Source organism: Mus caroli, chromosome 3 (assembly GCF_900094665.2).
Source record: "Mus caroli chromosome 3, CAROLI_EIJ_v1.1, whole genome shotgun sequence".
Lineage (NCBI taxonomy): Eukaryota > Metazoa > Chordata > Mammalia > Rodentia > Muridae > Mus > Mus caroli.
This window is the reverse complement of record NC_034572.1, coordinates 148,088,669-148,112,469: the sequence shown is the minus strand read 5'-3', so window position 1 is coordinate 148,112,469 and position 23,801 is coordinate 148,088,669. Positions and strand designations below refer to the sequence as shown.

Genomic DNA, 23,801 nt, shown 5'->3' with positions numbered 1-23,801 from the left:
CCTTAGAAAAACTTCTGTCACAGTCTTATGAGAAGCTCTCTCTGCCCTACCCAGCAGACTCCACTCAGTATTCTATGCACACTGTATCAACCACTTATCACAGTGCTTACTTACTAAACTTTCCACGAAAATCTGGTCCTTAGGAAGGACTTCATTTACAATATTTCCTTGGAGTTGTGAATGGCCCTGAAAGTCAGAACATATCCAAATCTTTTGATAAGTATGCCCTGAGTAGTGATCCAAACAACAAGCCAACGAGCCAACAAACAGCCATGTGAGAGTGGAGAGTTTGTGGAGCTTCAGCTATCACTTCATGTGATAGATAATGGAGCTCCTCCACTCTTAAGGGAGAATCTAATAACCAGAATTAAGCTTTAAAGAAATTATAGTTTATATTTTATATAGCACCTAAAACTTGCAATATTACTGTCACTTATCTTGGAGTTATTTCATACCTCATACTACTGTGTGACTGTGTGAGATTTTCACTCAGCAACTCTTTATAACTACCACACCGTCTTCTAAGCTCTTTCTCCTGTATACCAACTCTGGCATGGAATTTTCTAGAATATCTGCAACTTTACTCATTCCTGATTTTGCCACATCCTTACAATGGATAAATATAAGCCTCTGGAAGGAATTAGTATGTCTTTTCTCAGTCACCACCTTGAACTTCTGGTGGCTACACATCATTATACGTTATACATTATACAGGAAGAGGCAATAAAAAAGAAAATCCTCTCTCATTCGGGACTCAGTTGAGATACTAACAGATGATCTGTAAAAGGCACAGAAAGGGAGCCCACAGTCACACAGCATAAGCAATCGTAGCAAGGAATACAACCTTGTGGTATCACTAAACACCAGACCACTTAACTGAGGATAAACTGAAGTTTTGAGATTTACGAAGTGAATCCATACTTGGTTGCAAAACCATGCTAGACGGTTATGGCAGGCAGGTCTTCCTTTGGAGACAATGATTTACTGTCCTGAAACAGTGACAAGTGGGTTTCAGTGATAGCATGCCTTTCTTCTCTCTTGACCCACATTTAAATACTTTACAGTAAATTCATATTTCTTAGATTCAAGCCACATTTTTAACCTTTTGATTGTTTTTCCAGCCTGTGAATTATTTTGGCTTCTGTTTCCACATTTTATGCAATGGAATCAATGGGTTTCTATTTGACAAGAGATCATAGCATTTGATCTAAGAAGTTCATGGTACAGTCAGTACTCTTTTATATCACCAACATGCTGTACTGGAGTAAAGGAGTTTGTGCTGCAGATCACCCTAGAAACATGTTCAGAGTCACAGTTGATCCACAGTCCTTGGTGTCTTATCTTCTGCTTGGTTTTCTCCTTCATGACTTCCAAATTGGTTTCCAGATCCCAATGTGTGAACCCAGACAAAAGAGCTTTTAGATGCCACTCAAAAGATCTAACTTTTGGACTACCCAAAACATTTAATCAAGTTTATCCTAATGAACACTCTTGGCTCTGTTGTTCAGATTCACACTCTTATTGAAAAAACAGAAAGCTGCACACCAGGGAGCTTGTGTACTGTGGGTAGCAAACACATACATTATCAGGGCTCTCAGAAGCAGTCTGCAAGAATATACATCTGTCCTCAGGGATCTTAATTGCAGGCTGGTATTTGCAGTCAGCTTTCAAGAGTAAGTGCTGATTCCCAGAACTAGACAGAGAGAAGGGGTGTCATTCCAAATACACTTTTAGGAGTAATGACTGTAGTTTGAGATGCTAACCTTTAAATAATGGCAAGTTTAAACATTACTTCATGAACTGCTACTACCTTGCATTTGATGCCAATATTGCTTGGTCTGAAAGAGGATTCAGCCAGACAGTACCCTAAGGCAATGAAGACAATGCACAAAAGGTGACCCATATAAGCACAAGAGGCAAAGTACATATAGGAAGTACATAACTCTTCTGTACAAAATGGAATACAACAAAAATAGCCATGGAAAATGAAGGTGATAGATATGTTTATTGCAAATGTCCAGTTTTAGAGCATATAAAAATTCATTGTAGAAATGACACATTTGCTTGGCTCAAGATTGTTTGTTCTATTTTAGGGTCCATCATAAGCAACACCAGAGGCACTGACAAATCCAGCATTGAGCTCTCTTTTTTGTCATACAGTGAGTGCTTAGCAGTGGAGTTTGGGAACCTAATAACACACTGCAAACTTCCACAAGAGTTTAAACTTTTACTTCACAGTGAGGGAAATGAATGTTTAGGCTAGGCTCCAGTTATGTCAACAACAAGAACACTGCCTACAGCTTCTACAGTTCAGTGTAAACTCCATTCTGTCTGAAGTCACAGTGTAGCTGATACAACTTTCTTTATAAACTCTCCACCTACTCACATCGACAATATGTCAGCCAATCTCCAACGTTGTTTACATAAATATAATATTGTTGTCCAATGAAATGATGCAAAACTATCACTGGAGGGCAGAAGAGATGGGTCAGTAGGCAAAGCATTTACTGACCATGTGTGAGAACCAGAGCCCTTGGAGAGGAGTGTGATAATGTACACCTATGATCCAAGACCTGCCATGCTAAGAGAAAAGACGCAGATGGGGAAAACCCTCACGATGCTTCCTGTCTAGCTAGCCTGGCAAACAAAGCAGTGAACAACAAAGCAACCCTGTCTCAAAACCAGGGTGGGAGTCAAGCATCAACATCTAAGACCAGCACACACCAAGAATCATCAATGAAGGTCTAGCAAGATGGAAGTAAATTAATAAATTCCCCTGGTGGTCAACTGCAAAAAGACAAGATGGTGAAGAGACAGCTCCATGGCTAAGAGTGTGTGTGGATTGCTTTTGTAGGGTGCCCAAGTGTGATTCAAGCACCCACATTAGGTAACTACTCTAGAGATAGGTTACAACGCTACCTCTAAAAGAACTGATGCATTTTCTGTACTCTCAAGTAGCTTCACTTATATGTCCACCCATCACACAAGCACACACTCCCATATAGACAAATAATGAGGGGTGAGTGGATCATGCCACAAGACAGAAGAACTGCTGAGGGTGAGTGATCCTAGGCCCTGAGAACATTAGAATTGAGAATGGAGAAGCAGAGCGATTCCCTGCCAACCTGTACCGGCTCTGGAACACATAACAATATGCCACTCCTCCGTGTTTATATAGTCCGTGTTCACATGGAATAAAGCGAACAAGTGATTTTACCAAGGATCATCTGAGAGTGGCTCTTTTAGTGAGTTATAACACTCGGGGAAGAGTTCCCTCTCCTTAAGCACTCATTGTTGGACCTTGGACCCAATTGGAAGGCAGGACTCATGCCACTGCCAACCATGCCACTGCTGCTGCTGTAGAGGGACCTGGGCTACCTGTCCTGTGCAGGTCACCCAGACCTCCTTGCTTGTCGTTAAGAGCTGTAACACTTTTAGTTTTTCTGGCATGACTGAGATCCATAGAACCTATTCATCACAGGTCCGCGTTATCCATTGGGTGGATAGAGGATGACACACATATGTTCACATATAATTAAAAAAATCAACAACAAAAAAAAAATCCTGACAAACTAAAACAAATAACTACATGTTACCAAGGCTTGATTTTCAGTAAATACAAAAGCAGAGCAAATTAACAGGATTATAAAGACTAAATTACTCATGAAAAGAATCTCATAAATGACCAGGGCCAGATGGCTTCACTGTTGATTTCTATCAACTACTGAAAGAACTATCACCATGGCTTAAGTTATTTCTACATTCAGAGGAGTATGTAATGCATGCAAATGTATTCAAAGGGCCAGCAATACCCAGGCATTAGAAAAGATAGGGAAACAAGTAGAAAATATAAACTATTACCAATATCCTTTGTAGACACATATGCAAAAACTCCGGAAAGATATTAGAAACCTGAATCCAAAAGTACATTAAGATGCAATGGCCAGTCACTATGCAAATAGACAAGCAGGACACAGCACAGCAGGATAAGAGACAGAAAATGGGAACATCTCAACAGATGGAGAAAAATCAGTCTATAAAATTTAACAGGTTTTGTGTTGTTTTTTTTTTTTTAAATGAACCTATCAGACACAGAAAAATCATATCTAAATGTTATGGGGCCACCTATAATAAACCAACTGTTAAGCTTATACAAAATGGCCAGGAAAGGCCAGATCCCTCTAAACTTTGAACTAAGTCAAGGTGTCATACTTCAAAGAAACACGGATGTGCTTGCTGGGGAAATGAGCACAGGAATTGGGCAGGAGGGGTCAAGGCAAATCCAGGTTTCTGCATTGCAGCTGAGACGGAGTGCAACTCTGGGAACAGACTGTTAATACTTTTTTTCTTTTTTACATTGCAAGGTTACATAAAAACAATTTTTTGTCTTAATTTTTTTTATTTTTTTACGTTCCATATTCCATTCCACATCTCCCATCCACTCTTCCACTGTTACACATCCCACACCTCCTGCCCATCCCACCCTATACCCCACCTGACCTCTAAACTCCCTGGGACCTCCAGTCTCTTGAGGGTTAGGTGCATCATCTCTGATTGAACACAGACCTGGAAGTCCTCTACTCTGTGTGTATTGGGGGCCTCATATCAGGTCTGTTTGGTGGTTCAGTGTTTGAGAGATCTCAGGGGTCCAGATTAATTGAGACTGCTGGTCCTCCTACAGGATTGCCCTTCTCAGCTTCTTTCAGCCTTCCCTAATTCAATAACAGGCAGGAGTCAGCTGCTTCTGTCCATTGGTTGGGTGCAAACATCTGCATCTGACTCTTTTAGCTGCTTGTTGGATCTTGAGGAGGGCAGTCATGATAGGTCCCTGTTCGTGAGCGCTTCATAGCCTCAGTAATAGTGTCAGGCCTTGAGACCTCCCCTTGAGCTAGATCCCTCTTTGGACCTGTTGCTGGACATTCTTTTCCTCAGGCTCCTCTCCATTTCCATTCCTGTAATTCTTTCAGACAGGAACAATTTCTAAAAAGTATAGAAAGTATCTTGAACACATTTCTTCTCAAACCCCACTACCCAACCCACTACATTAAGTCCCTTGGTTCCTTATGGTTTGGCTTCCACGTTTAGGTTATCTGTACCTTCATAATTGTAGTATGTCTACAGTTCAGACAGAACCCAGAAATTATAGAAAATATGAAATATGCATCTTTCTGTGAGTGATATAACTTGTGTCTTTAGTTGCATCCATTTTTAGGTAAATGACTTCATTATTTCATCACCTTCAACTAGAAAGAGAAAAACATTCTCTTATTCCTGTGATCCAGGTTGGATCCACATCCTTTCTGCTCTGAATAGTGCTTCGATAAATACAGATGGGCAGACATCTCTGTGATCTATTGACTTTGCATCTTTGGATAAAGGCCCAAGAGGGACAGAGCTGAGTCATGTGTTAGAACTGTTTGTGCTTTGGGGAGTATTCTCCATATAGCCAGCCAGTACATAAAAGCATTACATACAACTAATATTTTGGCAAATGCAAATTTAAACATCAATGAAATGACAACTCACCTCAATACAAATGTCTATGTGTTGTAGACTCAAACAGCTAGTGCTGACCAAGACATGAGAGTAAGGAATATAAGTTAGTGTAAATACTATGCAAGGTAGCATGTACTTTCCTTAATAGGTTTACCAAACCAGGTGTAACAGGGTATTATCCCCCAAGGTTCTCATTCCTACTCATTCACAGTGTCAGATATTCTCCCCACCTCAGATGCTTGTTTGTGTGGCTGCTTGTTTTTGGAGACAGGATCGCTGGATACACATTAGGCTGACTTCCAACTTGGAGTCCCTCATACTATCCTCTCCCTATGTTGGTACTGCAGCTGTGTGTAACCTCACAGGTTTATAAGTAGAAAAAAATGGAAATGGTACCAGTATTTATCAACTAGTGAGTGGATTAGAAATATGTTAGAAATGTTTGAGGACAAAAATTAGCCAATTACCATAATTTGTGACAAGGGTGGAGATAGAGATAATTATGTAGAAGCTGGGTATAGAAAGATAGCTATCTATGACCTCTCTCACTGGCTGACTGTCAAATCCATCTCCTAGCAGCTGAGTAGAACGGTGTCTCCTGGCAGCTGTGTGGAGTGGTGAAGAAGGGGGAATCCATGGATATTGAGCTGTGCTTAGGAGCATTCCTGGTGTGCTGGTGCATTAAGGCAATAATGTACTGCACATATTTTCTCCATAAAGAAGAGGTATAGCTTCCTTGATTCAAGTACTGTATAAGGTATACTAATGGAAACATCATTAAAATGTATTTCAAAAACTTTTAACTACCAATTAAAATAAATTCAATTATTTAAAAGTTAATTTTCAGTTGTCAGTTCATTTGCTTTACAAAAAGCAAATGGCCCTATTTTATGTTTGTCTGCATTACTACACATGTATATTTTACAAATCAAAGACTGAATGTAACAAAGTATTACTTTAGGAACATTCTCAGGCTTTCTTGGGGAAATAGTCTCAGCAAAACCTACACTTAGATGTCAAGTCTGAATACTGCCTTACATAAACTACAAAGCAGCAGGGAACCCAACATTAACATAGTTTCTCCAAGGATAAACTCCACAAATGTGCTTCCTGGAAACACACTGAGGCATAGACACAAGTCGGGCAAAGGAACGCTATGGCACGGGCTTCTTTTCACCAAGAGCACAACACACAGAAACAGCCAATGCCTTCTACCTTAAACCAATAAAAATATGTTGTAAGTAAGTTAGGTAAGGAATGATCCTTTTATTGGTTTTTGTTGTTTGTTTTATTAGAATAGCATGGAAGCTTGAACTTTTACTTTCTGTCTTTTCAAGGTAGTATATTTATGATGATGCATTTCCTTCAGATTAGGACTGGTGGCACTAGCTCTCTTAGATGAAGAGTAACGTCATGACAAATTTAACTCAAGATTCAGTTTGTTAAAATATTTTGTCCTAGATGTACTACTAGATGAAGTTCTCTTTTCCACCTCACACTTATCTTCTATGTACAGCTGACATCCCTAGCGTCCATTCAGAGGCGAGTTCTCATTGCTGTTGTCCAGGGAATGAAGTGCGTGATTCCTTTGTATTGATGAAAGGTGAGAACAGACATCCAGCCCACTTCAGTGAAAATTGACCCATAATTTTGTTTTATCCTGAAGAAAAATACAGTGATAAAGTTTAAAGATGGAAAACATAGAGCTAACCTCATTGGATGTGACAATATCTAGCAAACATTCTACTCAGTCTGGAAGTCAATTGTCAGTGCCTCTGCTTTCCAGAGCTCTTGAATTCTAGTAATCTAGTAATCATTGTTCCCGCGAGGGAGAGAAACCAAAACTGTGAATTTTGACACTTCAACAAAGATCAAGGATATATCAGGAAGAAACTTTGGAACCCTCTCTTCCGGTTGTACTGCTCATGAAGGTTTCTGTGTAATGAAATAGATACATCTTTATTTAATAGTTTAATACATATGCTTACTCATCATGTAGAGGCTACATACCACTTTCCAAACAAAAGCAGCAGTGTGGAGAAATAGTACAAATATTAATGCCATTTCAACGGGTACTTTTCAGAAGGCACTGACCTGCTATGTTTCCAGGTGGTGACCATGGCAAACTGAGCCAGATCACTGCTCCAATAACACATTTCTTATTCCTAATCACAGGGCAAAGGAATCTGATATGAAAACTATCTACCAAAGAATCTGTTGTAGGATACTTACTCTCACAGTAGCATTCAGGATTAATTTTTAGAAATCCACAATGTCTCTGGGCCATGAGGTATATATCAAAACTATATGAATACAGCTTGAATTATGCTTCTGCTTTTAAATGTAACAGTTTTTTAGTAGACTCAGTAGGTTCTATCTAAATATATTTGTATACACACACATAACAAATAAAATCAAATATATTCAGAGAGATTCTGTTTGAAAGTGGGGTAATGGGAGAAATTTGAGGTAGAGTAACCGGTGGTACCCAGAGAAAGGAAGGGGAGGAGGGAACTAAGAGACAAAGTTTGGAGCTAAGACGAAAGGATGGGCCATCCAGAGACTGCCCCACCTGGGGGTACATCCCATAATCAGCCACCAAACTCAGACATTATTACATACGCCAGCAAGATTTTGCTGAAAGGACCCTAATCTATCTGTCTCATGTGAGGCTTTGCCAGTGCCTGGCAAATACAGAAGTGGATGCCCACAGTCATCTATAGGATGGAACACAGGGCCCCCAATGTAGGAGCTAGAGAAAATACCCAAGGAGCTGAAGGGGTCTGCAACCCTATAGGTGGAACAACAATATGAACTAACCAGTACCCCCAGAGCTCATGTCTCCAGCTGCATGTGTAGCAGAAGATGGCCTAGTCAGCCATCATTGGGAAGAGAGGCCCCTTGGTCTAGCAAACTTTAAATGCCCCAGTACAGGGGAATGCCAGGGCCAAGAAGTGGGAGTCAGTGGGTAGGGAAGCGGGGGTGGGGAGGGTATAGGGGACTTTTGGTATAGCATTTGAAATGTAAATGAAGAAAATATCTAATAAATAAATTTTTAAAAATTTACAAAGAAATTTTAAAAATAAAAATTTTATAGTTTGGAGTACATGTTTTTTTAATATCTCTTATAAATATATCAGTGTAGTAGGTAACTGGGTGAACAAAAGAACTGTGTCATAAAATCTGACATACTGTAGCTTAAAATCATAAAGACATTAATTTCAAAGGTATCTTTGAAGGAGATACGGTTTAAATGATTATAAAAGACAAACAAGCGGTAGAAATCTAAACAATGTATTTTTTTAAGCAGACACACGTGTTTCTTTTCACAGTAAAAAAAGCTGTACTAAAGAGGGTGAGTCTTTCTGGGGATCACGTCGGGGGATGAGTGAAAGCTGAAGGATGGAGGGAAGCAGGGAAGGGGGTGTAATCTGGGAGTTCTCACAGAAGCAGACACACAGAAGGAAAGGATATGGTGGTGATGGCTCTGTAGCTCAGAACTTGATTTAAGGGGAAGAAGCATTGTGTGTGTGTGTTTAGTAGAGAGCATGTTTGGTGATCATCATCTAAAACAGTAGACGGGAGCACAATGGAGAGAAGTGGAGAAGGAAGGCACACTGAGGCCTTGTACGTCATGAACAAGAGAGCACAGTCTCAGTGAATAAACAACGGATCTTTAGGGGCAAAGGTCAAATGTCAATCCTAAAAATCTTAACTCTAATGTGAAAACCTTTTACCATGTGGTGGTATGCCTCTCATGAGGGAAACAGGAATGGCAGTAATATGACCTTCCTACATGATGGGGACATAGCTCAGGGTTCAGAGAGTTCATCCTGCATGTATGGAATGTGGTGTTCAATTCCAATCACCGAATGGACTGAGCCTAGTGGTGTTTGTCTGCAATCCCAGAGCTACAGAAGTGAAGGCAGGAGGATCTGAAATTTAAGATCAGCCTTGGCCACATAACAAGTCTGGAGCAAGCCTGGGAAAAGATCTAGTCTCTAGTCATCAACAATAAAACAAAGCCAGTCAAAAGTAATACATACACACCATACATACGTGCATGCATGCATACACACACACACACACACACAGGGTCTTCTTCCCCATGCTTGTGCCCCTCCCACAACCTGCCCTGCCCCCAACTCCAGGACTATGGCCATAGATAAACCCAGACCTAAACCTTAAAGCTCAGTAAGAATTTGCCATTGATAGCAGATAAATGAAAACTGACAACAGTTAGGTTTTAATCTCATTCTGACCCTTCCTTATCCCTTTCTTCCTTGGTAAACTTTCCTAATTTATGAACACAGAGTTTGGGCACATTCAAGAGCTTGCATGGCATATGCTAGCTTCCCATCAGAGCCTGTTCCATGTAAAATGTATATATTAATGAGGTGGATGTGCTTGTTTATTTTTAGACAAAGAATTAAATCTTGGCTGAATATTAGATCCTGCAGGGCTCAGAAAGGTTTTCAGAGCTGATTGATATTTTGATTTCATAGTCACCAGTCCTAAGGGTGCTGCTTCACACAGAAACACTAGATAACGCCAGACATCTCTCTACTTACGGTCATTTCAGCCTGTGTTAGAAACTGTTTTAATTCTAAGTCAAATTTAATTAACAATGTGTTTTTGAAACTCAAGTGGGCAACTCACATAGCATTTTTCTTATCAAACAATCTAATGGTGGTCACTCCAAAACTACTGATTTGATATGTGCTAAGGATTGGAAGATTGAGGACAGAAAAATAGTAAAAGTATTTATGTTCTGTATTCTAAAAGGACGGGAAACCTTCCTGGCACACTGACAATCATATGACATGATAGGCTGGACTCTGAACAAAGGAACCTCAAGCAGCATTCCTCGGCACCCCTCACGCAGTCAGTGGCTTGTACAGTACAAAACTTATGTTGTGCTCAGAACTGAGGCTGCAGTGAAGCATGCCAAAGGAAAAGGCAGGAGGCACCTGAGACATCACAGACACACTGTGGGCTTAATTTTGCATTACTTTGTGCCATTACATACCATTCTATTCATTCTATTCAGGATCTTTTCACTACTGGATAATATCCCATGCCACCTGTCTGTGTTCAGAAAAGGGGCATGGTCCACAGTTTGAGAATTTGGAACCTACATAGCCTCAAGATAGTCTCTTGAGATAGTCTCCCCTGTTGAATGAAGATCAAGGAGTCCAGTCACCAAACCCACAAGTCATAAACTGCTTGCTACATTGAATCTTCCAGGCTCAAGGTCTCCTACATGTGTAATGACTCCATGATGAGGGTATTGCTGCCATGTGTTAAGATATTACTCATGCATGACTAGAAAGACCTAGCAGACATTCCCTCCATAATCCATGGGTTCTGAAATCAACCCCCTTTCTGCTTCTAACCATGCTTTTGAATAGGACATGGCCAGATACAAGAGAGTTACTGAAGCACAGTGAAAACAGGTCACATTATGCAAGCCCAAGCATCAACTGTAATCATTTTATTCAAAGTGAAGGTCCTCTCTGTGTTTCAAACCCATAGGTCCATAGTGACCAACTCCTCAGAGCATACAGCAAACCTAGAAGTGTTTGCTCATCTTATTGGCCCTGGGAAAGGACTCATATTTTATAAATCAGAAGTGTGGTCCATCACACATCAGGGTACATAGCACATTTACTCTGACAGTTCTAAGACCATGGCTACTGGTGCTACCTAGAGCCACCTGTACTTGCCACAATGGACCTAAGGACACTGTCTCTGTATCCCATGCTGGTGATACTGAATCAGTTGCTTCCTCACTTTAACATTAGGGCTGGACTCTCTAGCCTTAAGAAACAGAGGTATAAAGTATGTGCCCTCTGTATAGTCATTCAACCCCCTGAATAGACTGCTTCATTTTACACATCACAGACACTGTTGGTCAAAGATAGTAACTCACACAGAGATGAAGCTTTCATCCATCCGTCTAAATTCCATTCTAGATTCCATCTAAGTGAAATACTCAGTTACTACTAACACTATTCTGAGCATGGAAAAAACGAACAGCACACCACATGGACAACATGTCCTCAGGAAGCTTCCAAACAGCACACGTTCTCTAGACACGGATCTCAATGGGAACAAAATCTGCAAGTATATTTAAAGATAAAATCATTATCTTAATTCACTGAGATGTAACAATGCAGAGAATAAGACAAAACAGATAATTCACTATATGCATGAGAAACACAAACCATTAAACAAGCAATCAGAAATGGCAGAACTAAGCCTGGGGTGGGGGTGGCAGACCTACAACAGAGAACTTCTAGCAAATACCAGAACAAACAGAGTTGATTATACTTAGACAAGACTTCTGAATTAGCTGTGCTAGATGAAAAGGAAAATGTCCGATAGAGATACAGGACACTGCCATGTAAACATTTGCATTGCGGGACTTTGAGAAGGAGAAGTCAGGATGAAATCAGTGGGCACTGAATGAAATTAAGAACCGAACCCTCAGATATCTTCAGTAGGATGTGCATCTCCTAAAACTCCAATGATTTACCATTATGTTTGTATGTATGTACTATGTTTGTAGTATGTAATTCTGAGAATGGGGACTCCTCTCTGTCTCCACACACCATGGAACAAATGTTAGTTACTATAGTAGTAAAAAGAAAACTACATGTCACCAAGAAAATATCCAGATAGCAAGTGAGCATTTATAAGCATGGTGAGCCATGTGTGTCACTCAGGTGAGTCATGTGCGTCACTCAGGGATAATAAAGTAGGGCAGGTGCAGTTTTACATTATTTGCAGATCACCCTTCTGGTTTCAGAACTAGAGAAAATGAAGACAAAGTGATGGGTATTCCACTTTTCTTTTTTTTAAATTTATTTTTACTAGATGTTTTCTTTATTTACAACGCAAATTTTATCCCCTTTCCTCATTTCCCCTCCGAACCCCCCCAACCCATCCCCTCTTCCCCTGCTCACTAACCCACCCACCTCCCACTTCTCTACACTGGGGCATCGAGCCTTCACAAGAACAAGGACCTCTCCTCTCACTGATGTCCCACAAAGCTACCTATGTGGCTGGAGACATGGGTATTCCACGTTTCATGGATTGAGGCTATGCTTCGAATCCTGAGATGGATCACATGACCAGGATGCTCAGCAAGAGAGAAAAACAGCTCTCAGATCTAAGGGTTCTGCTTGTGTGTGTGTTTTGTTTTTCTCCTCAAGGGCTCAGCAGGAAGCTTCTTGCCATCATGTGACTACTCAGCAGGGACTAACAGACTTAACAGACACTGGATCGTCTTAAAGAAGTTGGAGTGGCATGGGGGAGGGTATGGGGGACTTTTGGGATAGCATTGGAAATATAAATGAAGAAAATACCTAATAAATAAATAGATAAATAAATAAATAAACAAACAAATAAATAGAAAGAAGTTGATGCTTTGAGGCAAGAAGGGTGTCCATGAAAACTAGGAGAGAAGATGTTGCCCTCACCCCTGCTGAATCTGACCACTCTCACCCGATAGGTATACTTTTCTTTTCCATCATATTACCTCTGAAATGCCGACTTAAAAAAAAAAATCAAGAGACCATGTCTGCAAATAATGGTGTGATCATCTAAGAATCAATTTTACTTACCTTACTGTTATTTTACAAGGTCAAACCCTCAGTGAGGAACGGCTGTATTAACTAGTACATCTTGTGAATAAATTTTCTCAGTAACCTCTGAGAAAAAACAGAATTGGCTGTGCCAAAGAGTATTTTAAAATAGTCTTACATGTTCCCCCCAAATTCCCTAATATTATTATTCAAATCTCCCCCAAATTAAATCAGAATGGTAAGAGTCTCCTTCAACCTAGCTCTAACTGCCTCATTGTAAACCTGCTTTGTGTTGCCCCATGAGCAACCACAGCCACATCCACAGCAGCAGGTCAGGGGAAAGAAAGCATGGGGAGAGCTGTTCCCACCCTCACCCCTGCATCAGACCCAGGCTCTTAGGCTTTTCTTCTGACTTCTGAGTTCCGGTTCTGTGTGTCACACACTGTCTTTCCACAAACCCTAGATGCTTACTTTGCATTTCCTTCCAGAATGTAATATACACACCCTCTTCTGTCCCGTTCCACTCTTTGGGGTACCAAAAACAGGAACAATTTTAAATCAGTCTGGTCAGAAAATTTTCATCCTAAAGAGGACCAAATTTAGACACCTACTGCTTCATTGAATTACTAAATCCTGAATTGCATTCTGCTTAACCACCTGACTTTTTTTGATGGCATTTACAAAAGTGAATTCCCTGGAACCTGTGTTTGCGGCCTCACTCCTTTTCCCAGTTCCTAACCTATGTTTTCATTTCTTATTGCTTAGATCCTGGCTTCTCAGTTTCACTCTGAAAAAACTTTCATCACTGAATTTGTAATAAGCTAAGTTCCAAGGCAGAACAAACTAACTGGATAGGAAAGTGGTACAATAAAGTATAAAATCTTATGTCAAATTGCCATTTTGGCCACAAAGAGATTGAAGGACAATTCTAAATAGAACAAATAATTCCATATAACTGAAACTAACAAAAGTAATTACCAGTATTTTAAGAAACTGAGATGAGCTTGTATGATGGACTGTGAACAGGAGACTATAAACAATGGCAAAGCATGAGACAATGTACACATTTATTTACTAGGAAAGAATGGGCCTTATGAGTAATGACTAGCAAAATTATTAAAATATGAAAGAAATTTAAAGCATTCTTTATATTTTAGCAAAAAGTCATTAACAGACAGAATTCAGAGAAGTGACACTGATTTTTCAGGAGAAACATGGTTAGGGTAGAGAACAGGGCTCAGCAAAAACCAAGTTAGGTTCTTTCTCTTCACAGTTTCTGTTCTCAAAACAATTTCTGGATTATCCAAAGACTTTAGATAAATGTTACACTGTACATAAAATTAAAATTACTAATCGTTAATAACTTATATATAAAATGTCTTTACATTTCACAACTAGGATGTTTTATGAGACTCTTAACTCATTGTAATTAAACAAGAGGAACACATAGGTTGGCACTGTAACTATTACAGAGTGAGCATGGTGCTAAAGCACCATATAATACTATTCTCTGATATCCACAGATTCTAAAGTAGGATCTTAGTGACATAATGAGAATTATTTAGTGAGACTGAAGATATTGTATTAATATTACATAAATTACAACCCTTCTGTTGTAAATGGTATGTCAAAATAACTAATTATACTTACTTGTTTCCAGTGTGCGACCTTCCCTTTTATGTTACATTCAGGCTTGATAAAGAAGAAATCCTCCAAGTATTTGTCTTCATCACTTCTGCCTATGCAGATCAATTTTGTTTCAAGCACCCTAATCATTTTGCCGTGGTAATGCTTTTTATGTTTAAAATAGGGGCTAAATATAAGGAATGAGAAAACAACTATTAATGGTTTTGTTTTTCATATTGAAAAGGTGAAAACTACTTACAAATTAACTGTATCTTAGCAATCATAGTGAGAGTCCAGTGTACCATTTGGTTTAGCCGATTGTCATTCAAGAACTGAGAATATGCCATCAACATTCAGATATATATATTCCTTGGTGAGAAAACTGAGGAATAAATGAATGACAGCCTAAAAATAGTCCCTCCTGACACCCCACTCAGGGATGTTGATGCCAGTGGAGGGACTGCCAGGTTTGGGTTAGCAACAGGCAGCCCGTGGTGGATTACCACTGGGCAGCCAGTGGTGGGAGGCTATGTCTGCTTATATTATGTTTCCTAAGGAAACATATAGACATAAACCAAGCCAATCTCGTACAAATGAGTTGCTAGGCACCAACAATACCCATCCCATGTGACAAAAAAACAAAACAAAACAAAACAAAAAAACAAAAAAAAAAAAACATCATTTGTTAAGATGATAAATCAACTGGAAAATTTATCCTTAGTAATGCCAGAAGCAAAACAGTCCAAACAATGCAGCATTCCTATGTCATAAATGGGCTCCATTTAATACTCCATTCTTGATTCTACCAATTTTTTAGGTATAAGAAGACCCATAAAGTCAACAAAACTGGGACCATGTGGCTCACTGAGCAGGGCCCACCAACCAGTGAGCATGCAGGAGCTGGAACTAGACCCCCTACACCGTTGTTGCAAGTGTGCAGATTGAACTTCATGTGGGTTCGTTGGATCCCCTTCCTAGACTGCCTGATTGGGCCTCAAAGGGAAAGAATGTGCCTAGCCAGGACTAGATGCCCCAGGGTAGAGTGCTACCAAAGTGGGGGGTGGGGAGTCATAGGGATGTAAAGGGGATAAAAATAAATATAAAAAACAAAAAGATACAATAAAACTTTGAATAGCTCAGGATAGCAGTTGACCTCTCTAGAGGGACAGTTCTGCTTTGCAAAGCTGCTGCATCTTCTTCCACATCTATCCAGCCCATGGTGAAAGGAGTATATGAAACCAAGCAGAACAGAGTAAGCACTTGAGCATGCTAAGCAGCTGCATTCCTTCCTGGGGCTCCATCTTCAAATGCAGCTAGATGAACATGTTTATCCAGGAGAGAAACTTGTGATGTAATCTCTCATGATCAGCCAGTTGTCACACGTTTAAAAAAATGGATATTCATAGAACAGGTATAGTTTTGTATAAGCCCAAAATATTTTGTGAGAAGAGAAATATTTGCATCTCATGAAGCCTATGTTACCTAAATAAAGACAAACAAATAAGTATATTAATAAGGCCGAGGACATCATAGTGAGAGACTGAGAACAGAATTCTGTCCAGAGAAACAAGTCAGGGCACGAGACCAGGCAGAGGCTTCCTGAGAGAGTACCACCCTTGGCCTGTGGAATCACCAAAGGCAAGCCACTAAGTTTGAAAAGCATTCTGCAGCTCTGAGCAGAGGCCATGATGGTTAGTCAACTTCTGGAACAAAGATATACTGGTCCGAAAGAAACCCTGTAACTAGTGAAAATTCAAAGGTAATGAGCTACAAGAATTCTCAAAGGGCACAAGTCAAAAGAAAAGGGCATTTACTTAAGAAAATCCAAGTCTGGAATGTAAGGACAAGTAGTAGTCAAGCCACCACCTGTGTTGTTCCCAAAGCAGTTCCATGAGAGACAAGTCCAACTGAGTGGCAAAGACCTCCAACACTGGCTACCTCTCCCACCAGGATCCACAACAGGGCTTCACACCAAGATGAGAAAGGTTCGGCCCCAAAGAAAGAAAGGCTATATGGGCTAAACCTATCTCAGGAGCATGAGATGCAGAACAAGAAAACACTGACTGACACTCCTCAGAGACACATAGGCTGGTGCTGCCATGCCAGCTGAGGTGGCAGGCAGCGCTCAGGGACCTGATTTGGGAGAAAGCTGTCCTTTCACCTCATGTCCCTTCTCGAGGCAAAGGTTCAAAGGTTTCCCCAGGGATGGTATCCGAGCAGAACATAAAATCACAAAGCTGACTTGATCTTGCAAAGTAACTTGACTGGACAGACTGCAACACTAGCTAAAGCAGTCTAAACAACAACAACAAAAGAGATTCAAGAGATTCAAAAGACGTTCAAGTCCACAGCTGCTGTAGAAAACTGGAAGGCTGTGGCTCTGAGCCACTAAACATAGGCTGGTTGCTGTAGGAAAGAAAAGTGTTCATGGTTCAGGGGAACTATACACTAGCTAAAACAGTCTAAACAACAACAACAAAAAAGATTCAGTAAACAAATCCTGTATGTGGCATAGCACCTTAACATGTTACAGAGTACACTTTAAAATATCCTGATAAGTAAGAAAAGGACATTCTGAAAAGGAGCAGGCAACACAGCCAACTTGGGAAAGAGCCAAGTAACATTAGCATTTCTAGGGGAGTTGGTGTCTGTAGTTATAAGGAGAGTGCTTTTTAAATAGTTTAGTAAGGCGAAATGTGAAAAAAATTCCATTATCAAAAAAGTAAAGTAACAACATGTTACTATAGTGGGTCAAGAATGTATCTGCACTGAGATAAGTGTTATGATAAAGGCTCCCCAAAAAACTAGGGAAGAAGGAACATGCTTCAACATAATGGCTACTGTGTGCCAAGCCAGCAACAGCACCATGCCACATGAGGTGAAAGTCAAACATCTCCAATAAGATGCTTACATATTTTCAATGTATAGTACTATTGCATTTAGGATAAATCTTTAATGAGAATAATCTTAAATCAAAGTGACTTATACATCCTATTAATTGTAATATTGTCACTTCAACCTGCCATGTCATTTACAAACTACTGATATGTCACTAAGAGTGTTCACTACACTGGGTATTAATGAGAAAAGACTTGGTTTCGTAGTCAGTTACTATTTATTCACTCATTCTCCCCAATGGGGCCTTTTGACTGGTAAGGTGAACTTTTTTTCTTTTCATTTAAGCAATGGGGGCCTTAAACTTGATGGATCAATAATATTCTACCTGTGTCTTCCTGACCTGGGTCTAAATTCCTCAGAGTAATAACAACAGCTGCTCACTTGCTAGGACACATACTTTTAGTTTCTAAGGTACTGTATTTAATGCAGAAGAAATATTTGCAGTTATACTTAGCATAAGGACTCTTATGCATTTAAACATTACAGTTGAGGAAAGGTAAATTGATTAATTTTCTGCCAAAATACAAATTGTTGGTATTCTGTCTAGACTCCACCCCCACAATTACCTAGCAGCAGCCAGGTATGCTCCTCAGTTACCTGAAAACAGCCAGGTAAGCCTGGCCCACTATAAAAGGGGCTGCTTGACCCCTCCTCTCTCTTACTCTTGCCTCTCTCTTGCCTCTTACTCCCTTGCTCTCCCTCTGTCCCCATTCCTTTCTTCCCTCTCCTTTCTGCCCTTCTCTGCCTCTACTACCCTCTCAACTCCCCTCCCCATGTCCTTAATAAACTATATTCTATACTTCATGGCTTAAAGCAATTCTCAGGTTCATCTCAGAGGACAGCAACACAGAACAGAAAGCAGCAAAATAATCATACCCCATAGGGGTGGCAATGGTGTCCTGTCCGTGTCAAAGGTCATCTCTTATCACCATTTTAGCATTTATATCAAGGTTGAGCAATTACATTTTCTACAAATCAAGGGAACAAACGAATGTGTACACAGACATGTTAATCTAATCAGATCTCTGACACTATAACCAGTGCTTGAGATAATAAACTTTAAGTTTACTAAGCTAATGCTGCAATATAGATAGGGGCACAATAGGATGCTAAGGAATGATATAAGATGAAGAGGATAATGCATGCATAAGGTGGACAGAGCACCTAAAGTGGGACTCACCAAGAAAACCCACTTAGAAGACAGACTGCTTCTAGCTCACAATGCCAAAGGTTTCTACCCTTCACCAGGGGGCATTGTTGCTTTGGACCATTGTTGACTTGAAGCTGAGCATCATGGTGGGGCAGCATGTTGGGAACAGGTTGCTCACCTTGGTGGGTGGTAAGCAAAGTGCAAGAAAGAATTTAAGTCCTCCCAGCTCTTGTTTTGTGACTGTTTCCTCTGAATTGAGACATTCATTCCTGCAGGGGGAAGATGCACAAGCCAACTTTCCAGAAGTTCATAGAACTCCAGAAATAGAAAGTTGAGAAGGTTAAGACTTACCAGGTTCTACATGGAAGATCCACAAGCACTAAAGAATAGCTGAATAAGAGACATCTCTGGGGTGAATGAAAGTGGTTGTACATCTGGTTCCATACCAGAGCTCCAGGCCCATGGCTTTCATGAGATGTCCCCCAGGCTGGGGTGGGATGTTCTGTGGTGCATATGCTTTTGAGTGTCTCCTTCTCCTGCACCCATACTTCTATAAGTAACCCCAACAGATGCACTATGATGCCAGACTTCAGAGGACTCTTTCATTGCTCTGTCAGTGGTACCTCTCTGCTATGAACAGACAGTTGCTTACAGCTATCCAAAGAACAGCACACAACATACCCCATCATCAGAATACCAACACCAACATCTCCACCACCTCCCCCCGCTGAAGATGGGCTCCCTTCACTCAGCTCCTCCTCTTCAGCTTCTATCATCTACTGTCAGCTGAAGGCAAAGCCTCAACACATGAACCCCTGGAGGACATTCCAGGTGTACTCTAGTAGTGCCCAGTTCTCACTCAAGACGCCAAACCAGCCTGCCTGTGCTGATAACATGACCTACGCTAACCTGAACTGGATTTACACTGTACAGATCAGCCTGAAACCTGTATTAGTGAACATTTTTAACTCTGATGGAAGCAAGACTTTGGGGGATGGATATTCTTATCAATTTTCCTGAAAGCTAAGTCATAAGTCACATAACCTATCTTTTGCAAATTCAATGTCTTCTTCCTGAATTTATGCTTTCTAGAGCAGTGGTTCTCTACCTTTCTGATGCTATGACCCTTTAAGATAGTTCCTCATGTTTTCTACAGTTCCTCATTCATAAAATGGTCTCAGGCAACCCCTGTGAAATGGTCATTAGACACCCCCACACACAAGGAGTCTGTAACTGCATAGTAAGAACTGTTCTATAGAATAATCTAAAACCATAAGAAAAAAGTCTCACTGTCTTCAGGGACTCTAATACTTGTCTGTCTTTTTGGTGTCACTACAATAGAAGGCCTCAACCTGGTTAACTTATGGAGAACAGGGATTTTCCTAATAGTCCTAAAAGCAAGGAAGTCCTACACTAACTGTACCTCTAGGGAGGGCCTTGTTAGAAATACAGCACATAGGATGGGCAAGGCATGTTCTTGCTTTGATGATGATGCAATGCAATAGCACATGCTATATGAGCACAGCATTACAAAGTTACCAGAAGAGGGTACCTCCTCTGATGAGCTGCACACCCCTCTAGGCCTGATGCATCACTTTTAAAGTTCTTCAAAAGCCACAGCTAAGATACAGTCGATGTAGTTAAATTTCTGAATTATATTTGAATTGAATATCGAGGTGTAGGATGCTGCCCTATGCAGATGAAACAAGTATTTGTAAGATACCATCACCCTGGCATAAAATTTTGACTCATGAATATTGATCTTCTAGGATCTATTCAGTGGTAGCAGAAAAAGAAGTTTAAATACATATTTAAGTGTTATATATATATATATATATATATATATATATACAGAAGATAAAGTATTTAGAACTGCTTAATACTAATAAAAGGTAAGAGGCAGATTTTATCTGATGCATGCATTCTCCAATGCTGTCTACACTTCTCACTGAGTTTTAGAGATAGCTTGGGCAGTCCTAAATCTTTTTTGTCTCAAGCTCCCATGTCATGAGATTACAAATTTGAGGTATACGTTCTTTATGTACTCTTAATCCTTTGTGTGATGAGTAACTGGCAGAACTTTCCTTTCCCATTCTGCACTCTACCTCCTCATTCTATGGCCCACTCCCTTTAGGGTTTGAACCTGATAGTATCCTATATGTAGGTTTTTGCTCTTATTTCCAGGGTTATTGGAGTCCTATTCTATTCCTTGCTTATATCTGTATCCTGAAGTATTTTGAATAATAATTTGTTTTAGAACCATGCATTGATTCATTTTTCCAATGATCCATTTTATATCATGAAACTAATTCATCCTTGTGTTTACTCTGTAGGTACTGTTCAGTAGTTTAGTTGTGAGTCTCAGTTCCTATCTTTCCTAACACAGACTATGTAGTAGATGACAGCCATGCCACGGGTTGCTCAGATCAACTTGTGAGCTCATTGAGAGATACAAAGCTGAGATCCCAACTTTTGTTTCTTTGGAATGTCCATGTTTGCCCCAAGATTTTTCCATGTCAATGACCAAGCCCATGGAAGACAAGGTTGACAGCCTATTTCTGCCTGATACAGGATAACTGTACTGTACAAAGGCAAGCAAGGATCCTCAGATAACATTGTCAACAGTCTTTAGTTAGACTGCCACCTGAACTTCTTTACATCATATGCTGTTTTGTCTGTTTCCTCGCAGGTATCAGATTCATTGAGTGGCAGCCTCTGAATGCATTCCTCTTCCTCACTTTGTATGTGAAATGCATTTCTCCAGGGCCTGTTGAAAAGGCTATCTCACATGTTTGTGCTTCAAAGACAAACCATAAAATGAGTGCAATTAATGTGTTAATTTTAATTTTTTCCAATTCTTAACTACTTATATATCTAAGTATCATTAACTTTTAGATTACAGCTTTGGGCTTGCAAGCTCACATTGTGACATAAGGAAAAAATATTTTATTTGCACATTTCACTTCTGTGGGAATATTTATTTCTCTCATCAAGGTACACTGACTTAGTACACTGTGCTACACAGGTGACTAGAATTGGCATTCCCACGCATTGATGACCTCGGGACATGAGTTTATTATTTAAATTCTGAGTGATAATGAATGCATTTGTTGCTTAATACCGAAGTAAAAAACATCATTTTTGTTATGGGGTGTATTTTGTGTTGGTTTTTGTTTGTGAGTGGTGTTTCTTTTTATTGTTATATTGAGGCATGGAATATTGGTTACCATTCAACTACTGTGTAACCAGGGCTGGCTGTAAATTCCTGATTTTCTTCTCCATACCACTTAAGTGCTTAGATTACAGGCAAGCACCACCATACCTGGCTTTTATGTGGTGCTGGTGATCAAGCCCAGGGTTCTGTGTATGCCAGGCAAGCACTCTACCAACTGAGCTGTATCCTCAGAACAGAGAATCAACTTTTAATTCAGTTTACTGAACTTTAACTTCAAAGGGGTGCTGAATTATATCAGGTAATTTTGCTGAGACACTGAGATGGTCTTCCTGTACTTACTACCTTAGAAACTACTGCATTAGTGAGACCTTAGGTGTTTTGGGCTGGACTAAAGGTCTTAGCTTCAAGCTTGAAGGAATACTCATTTCTGAGCTTGTTCTAAAGGCAGAATACAGTTACTTGTTTAAGACTGAATGCTCCATATTCAGGTTGGCTTTTGTCAGGAGTGATTCCCAGCTAGTGATGACTGCTTGCGCTTTTTGTGGGTACACTTTCCCATAATTCATAGCTAGCAGAAGATAAAGTTATTCTTGAGCTTCAAATTTCCTGATGTGTCCTATCATTACCTAAGGAAAATGCTCTTCAAATCTTCATGTGATTGGGTTGGTACCACTCAGATACACAATCTAAGAGAGAGAGAGAGAGAGAGAGAGAGAGAGAGAGAGAGAGAGAGAGAGAGAGAGAGAGAGAAAGTTAAGGAAGGGGTGTGGAGGTCACATGTGTCACCTGGGAAGTCTTGGCCTGTGCGAAATAAGGATAAGAAGATGGGACCTTTAAACCGTAGACACAAAAAGTTCAGTTTGCACAGGGATCAGCTGATATTGCGATGGACAGATCAGAAATGGTGTGTCTCCTTCACTATATTTCTATTAAGCTAAGCTTGTATTCCTGGGATGAACTTATATTGCTTATAGGTTGTTTCACCTTGTATGCACTACTGAACCTAATGCTCTATTATCTCAAGGTTTTCGCATCTGCATTCTAGACTGACTGGCCTACAGTTCCCATTCCTATAGGATTATCATGCAATTTTGTGACCATTCAAAGCAACAACAAGCAACATTGTATTCCTTTGCTCTCTAAGCTTTGGAAAATAACATGACTATTAAAGTCATCTAGTCGTGCATCCTCTGTAGTATTTCTAATATATACTGAATGACTTTGATCCTATTTGGTGCTTTTATGCCTTCTTTGATTAATTTGGAAATTGAGGCTTTTTTAAAGCAACTCATATATTTCTCACAAGATAGTGTCAAGAAGTTACAATGTTGTAAGAGCGTATTGTATTTTGTGTCTGCTGTCCTAACCCCTTTATTTATCTGGCCATCTTTTATTTCTTTGCTCTCTGTGCCTTGTTTTTCTTATAGGAGTATTATCAATTTATTGCTCTTTTTAAAATAACCAATTCTATACTATTGATTTTTATATACATCTTCTTATTGTTCATTGTATATTTACATTCCATTTTTTTAGTTTCCTATATCTTCATTACCTCTACTTATATTCTTATTGAATGCAGTTTCTGTTTCCCTTAATTAGAGAGATGCTTAACCTTCAATATATCAGTTTTCTTCTTTCTATACATACAATCAAGCAAACAACACATTAAGTATGATTTTTGTCTTTTCTTTCCATGTATTTTTTAGCAGAACTCATTGGCAGGGGCCAATTCCCTCTCCCCCTTTCACCTTGAGTATCAGAAGCCAAGTTTCCCATCTGTGGGACACAAGCTTTTACTATGCCTTTCTGCTAGAGTACTGCTACGATGAGCTCCTATGGAGGCTGGTTGGCCTCACTGCCATGACAT

General features: G+C 39.9%; 1 protein-coding gene across 1 annotated transcript in view; it reads right to left on the bottom strand.

Moving 5' to 3' along the window:
• Window positions 1–23,801, bottom strand: part of Lrriq3 (leucine rich repeats and IQ motif containing 3) — an 86,337-nt gene that overhangs the window by 36,178 nt on the left and 26,358 nt on the right. Inside the window, exon 5 of the mRNA XM_021158005.1 lies at window positions 14,736–14,898. Coding sequence (XP_021013664.1) covers window positions 14,736–14,898 — 163 coding nt within the window. The remainder of the gene's footprint in view (window positions 1–14,735; window positions 14,899–23,801) is intronic.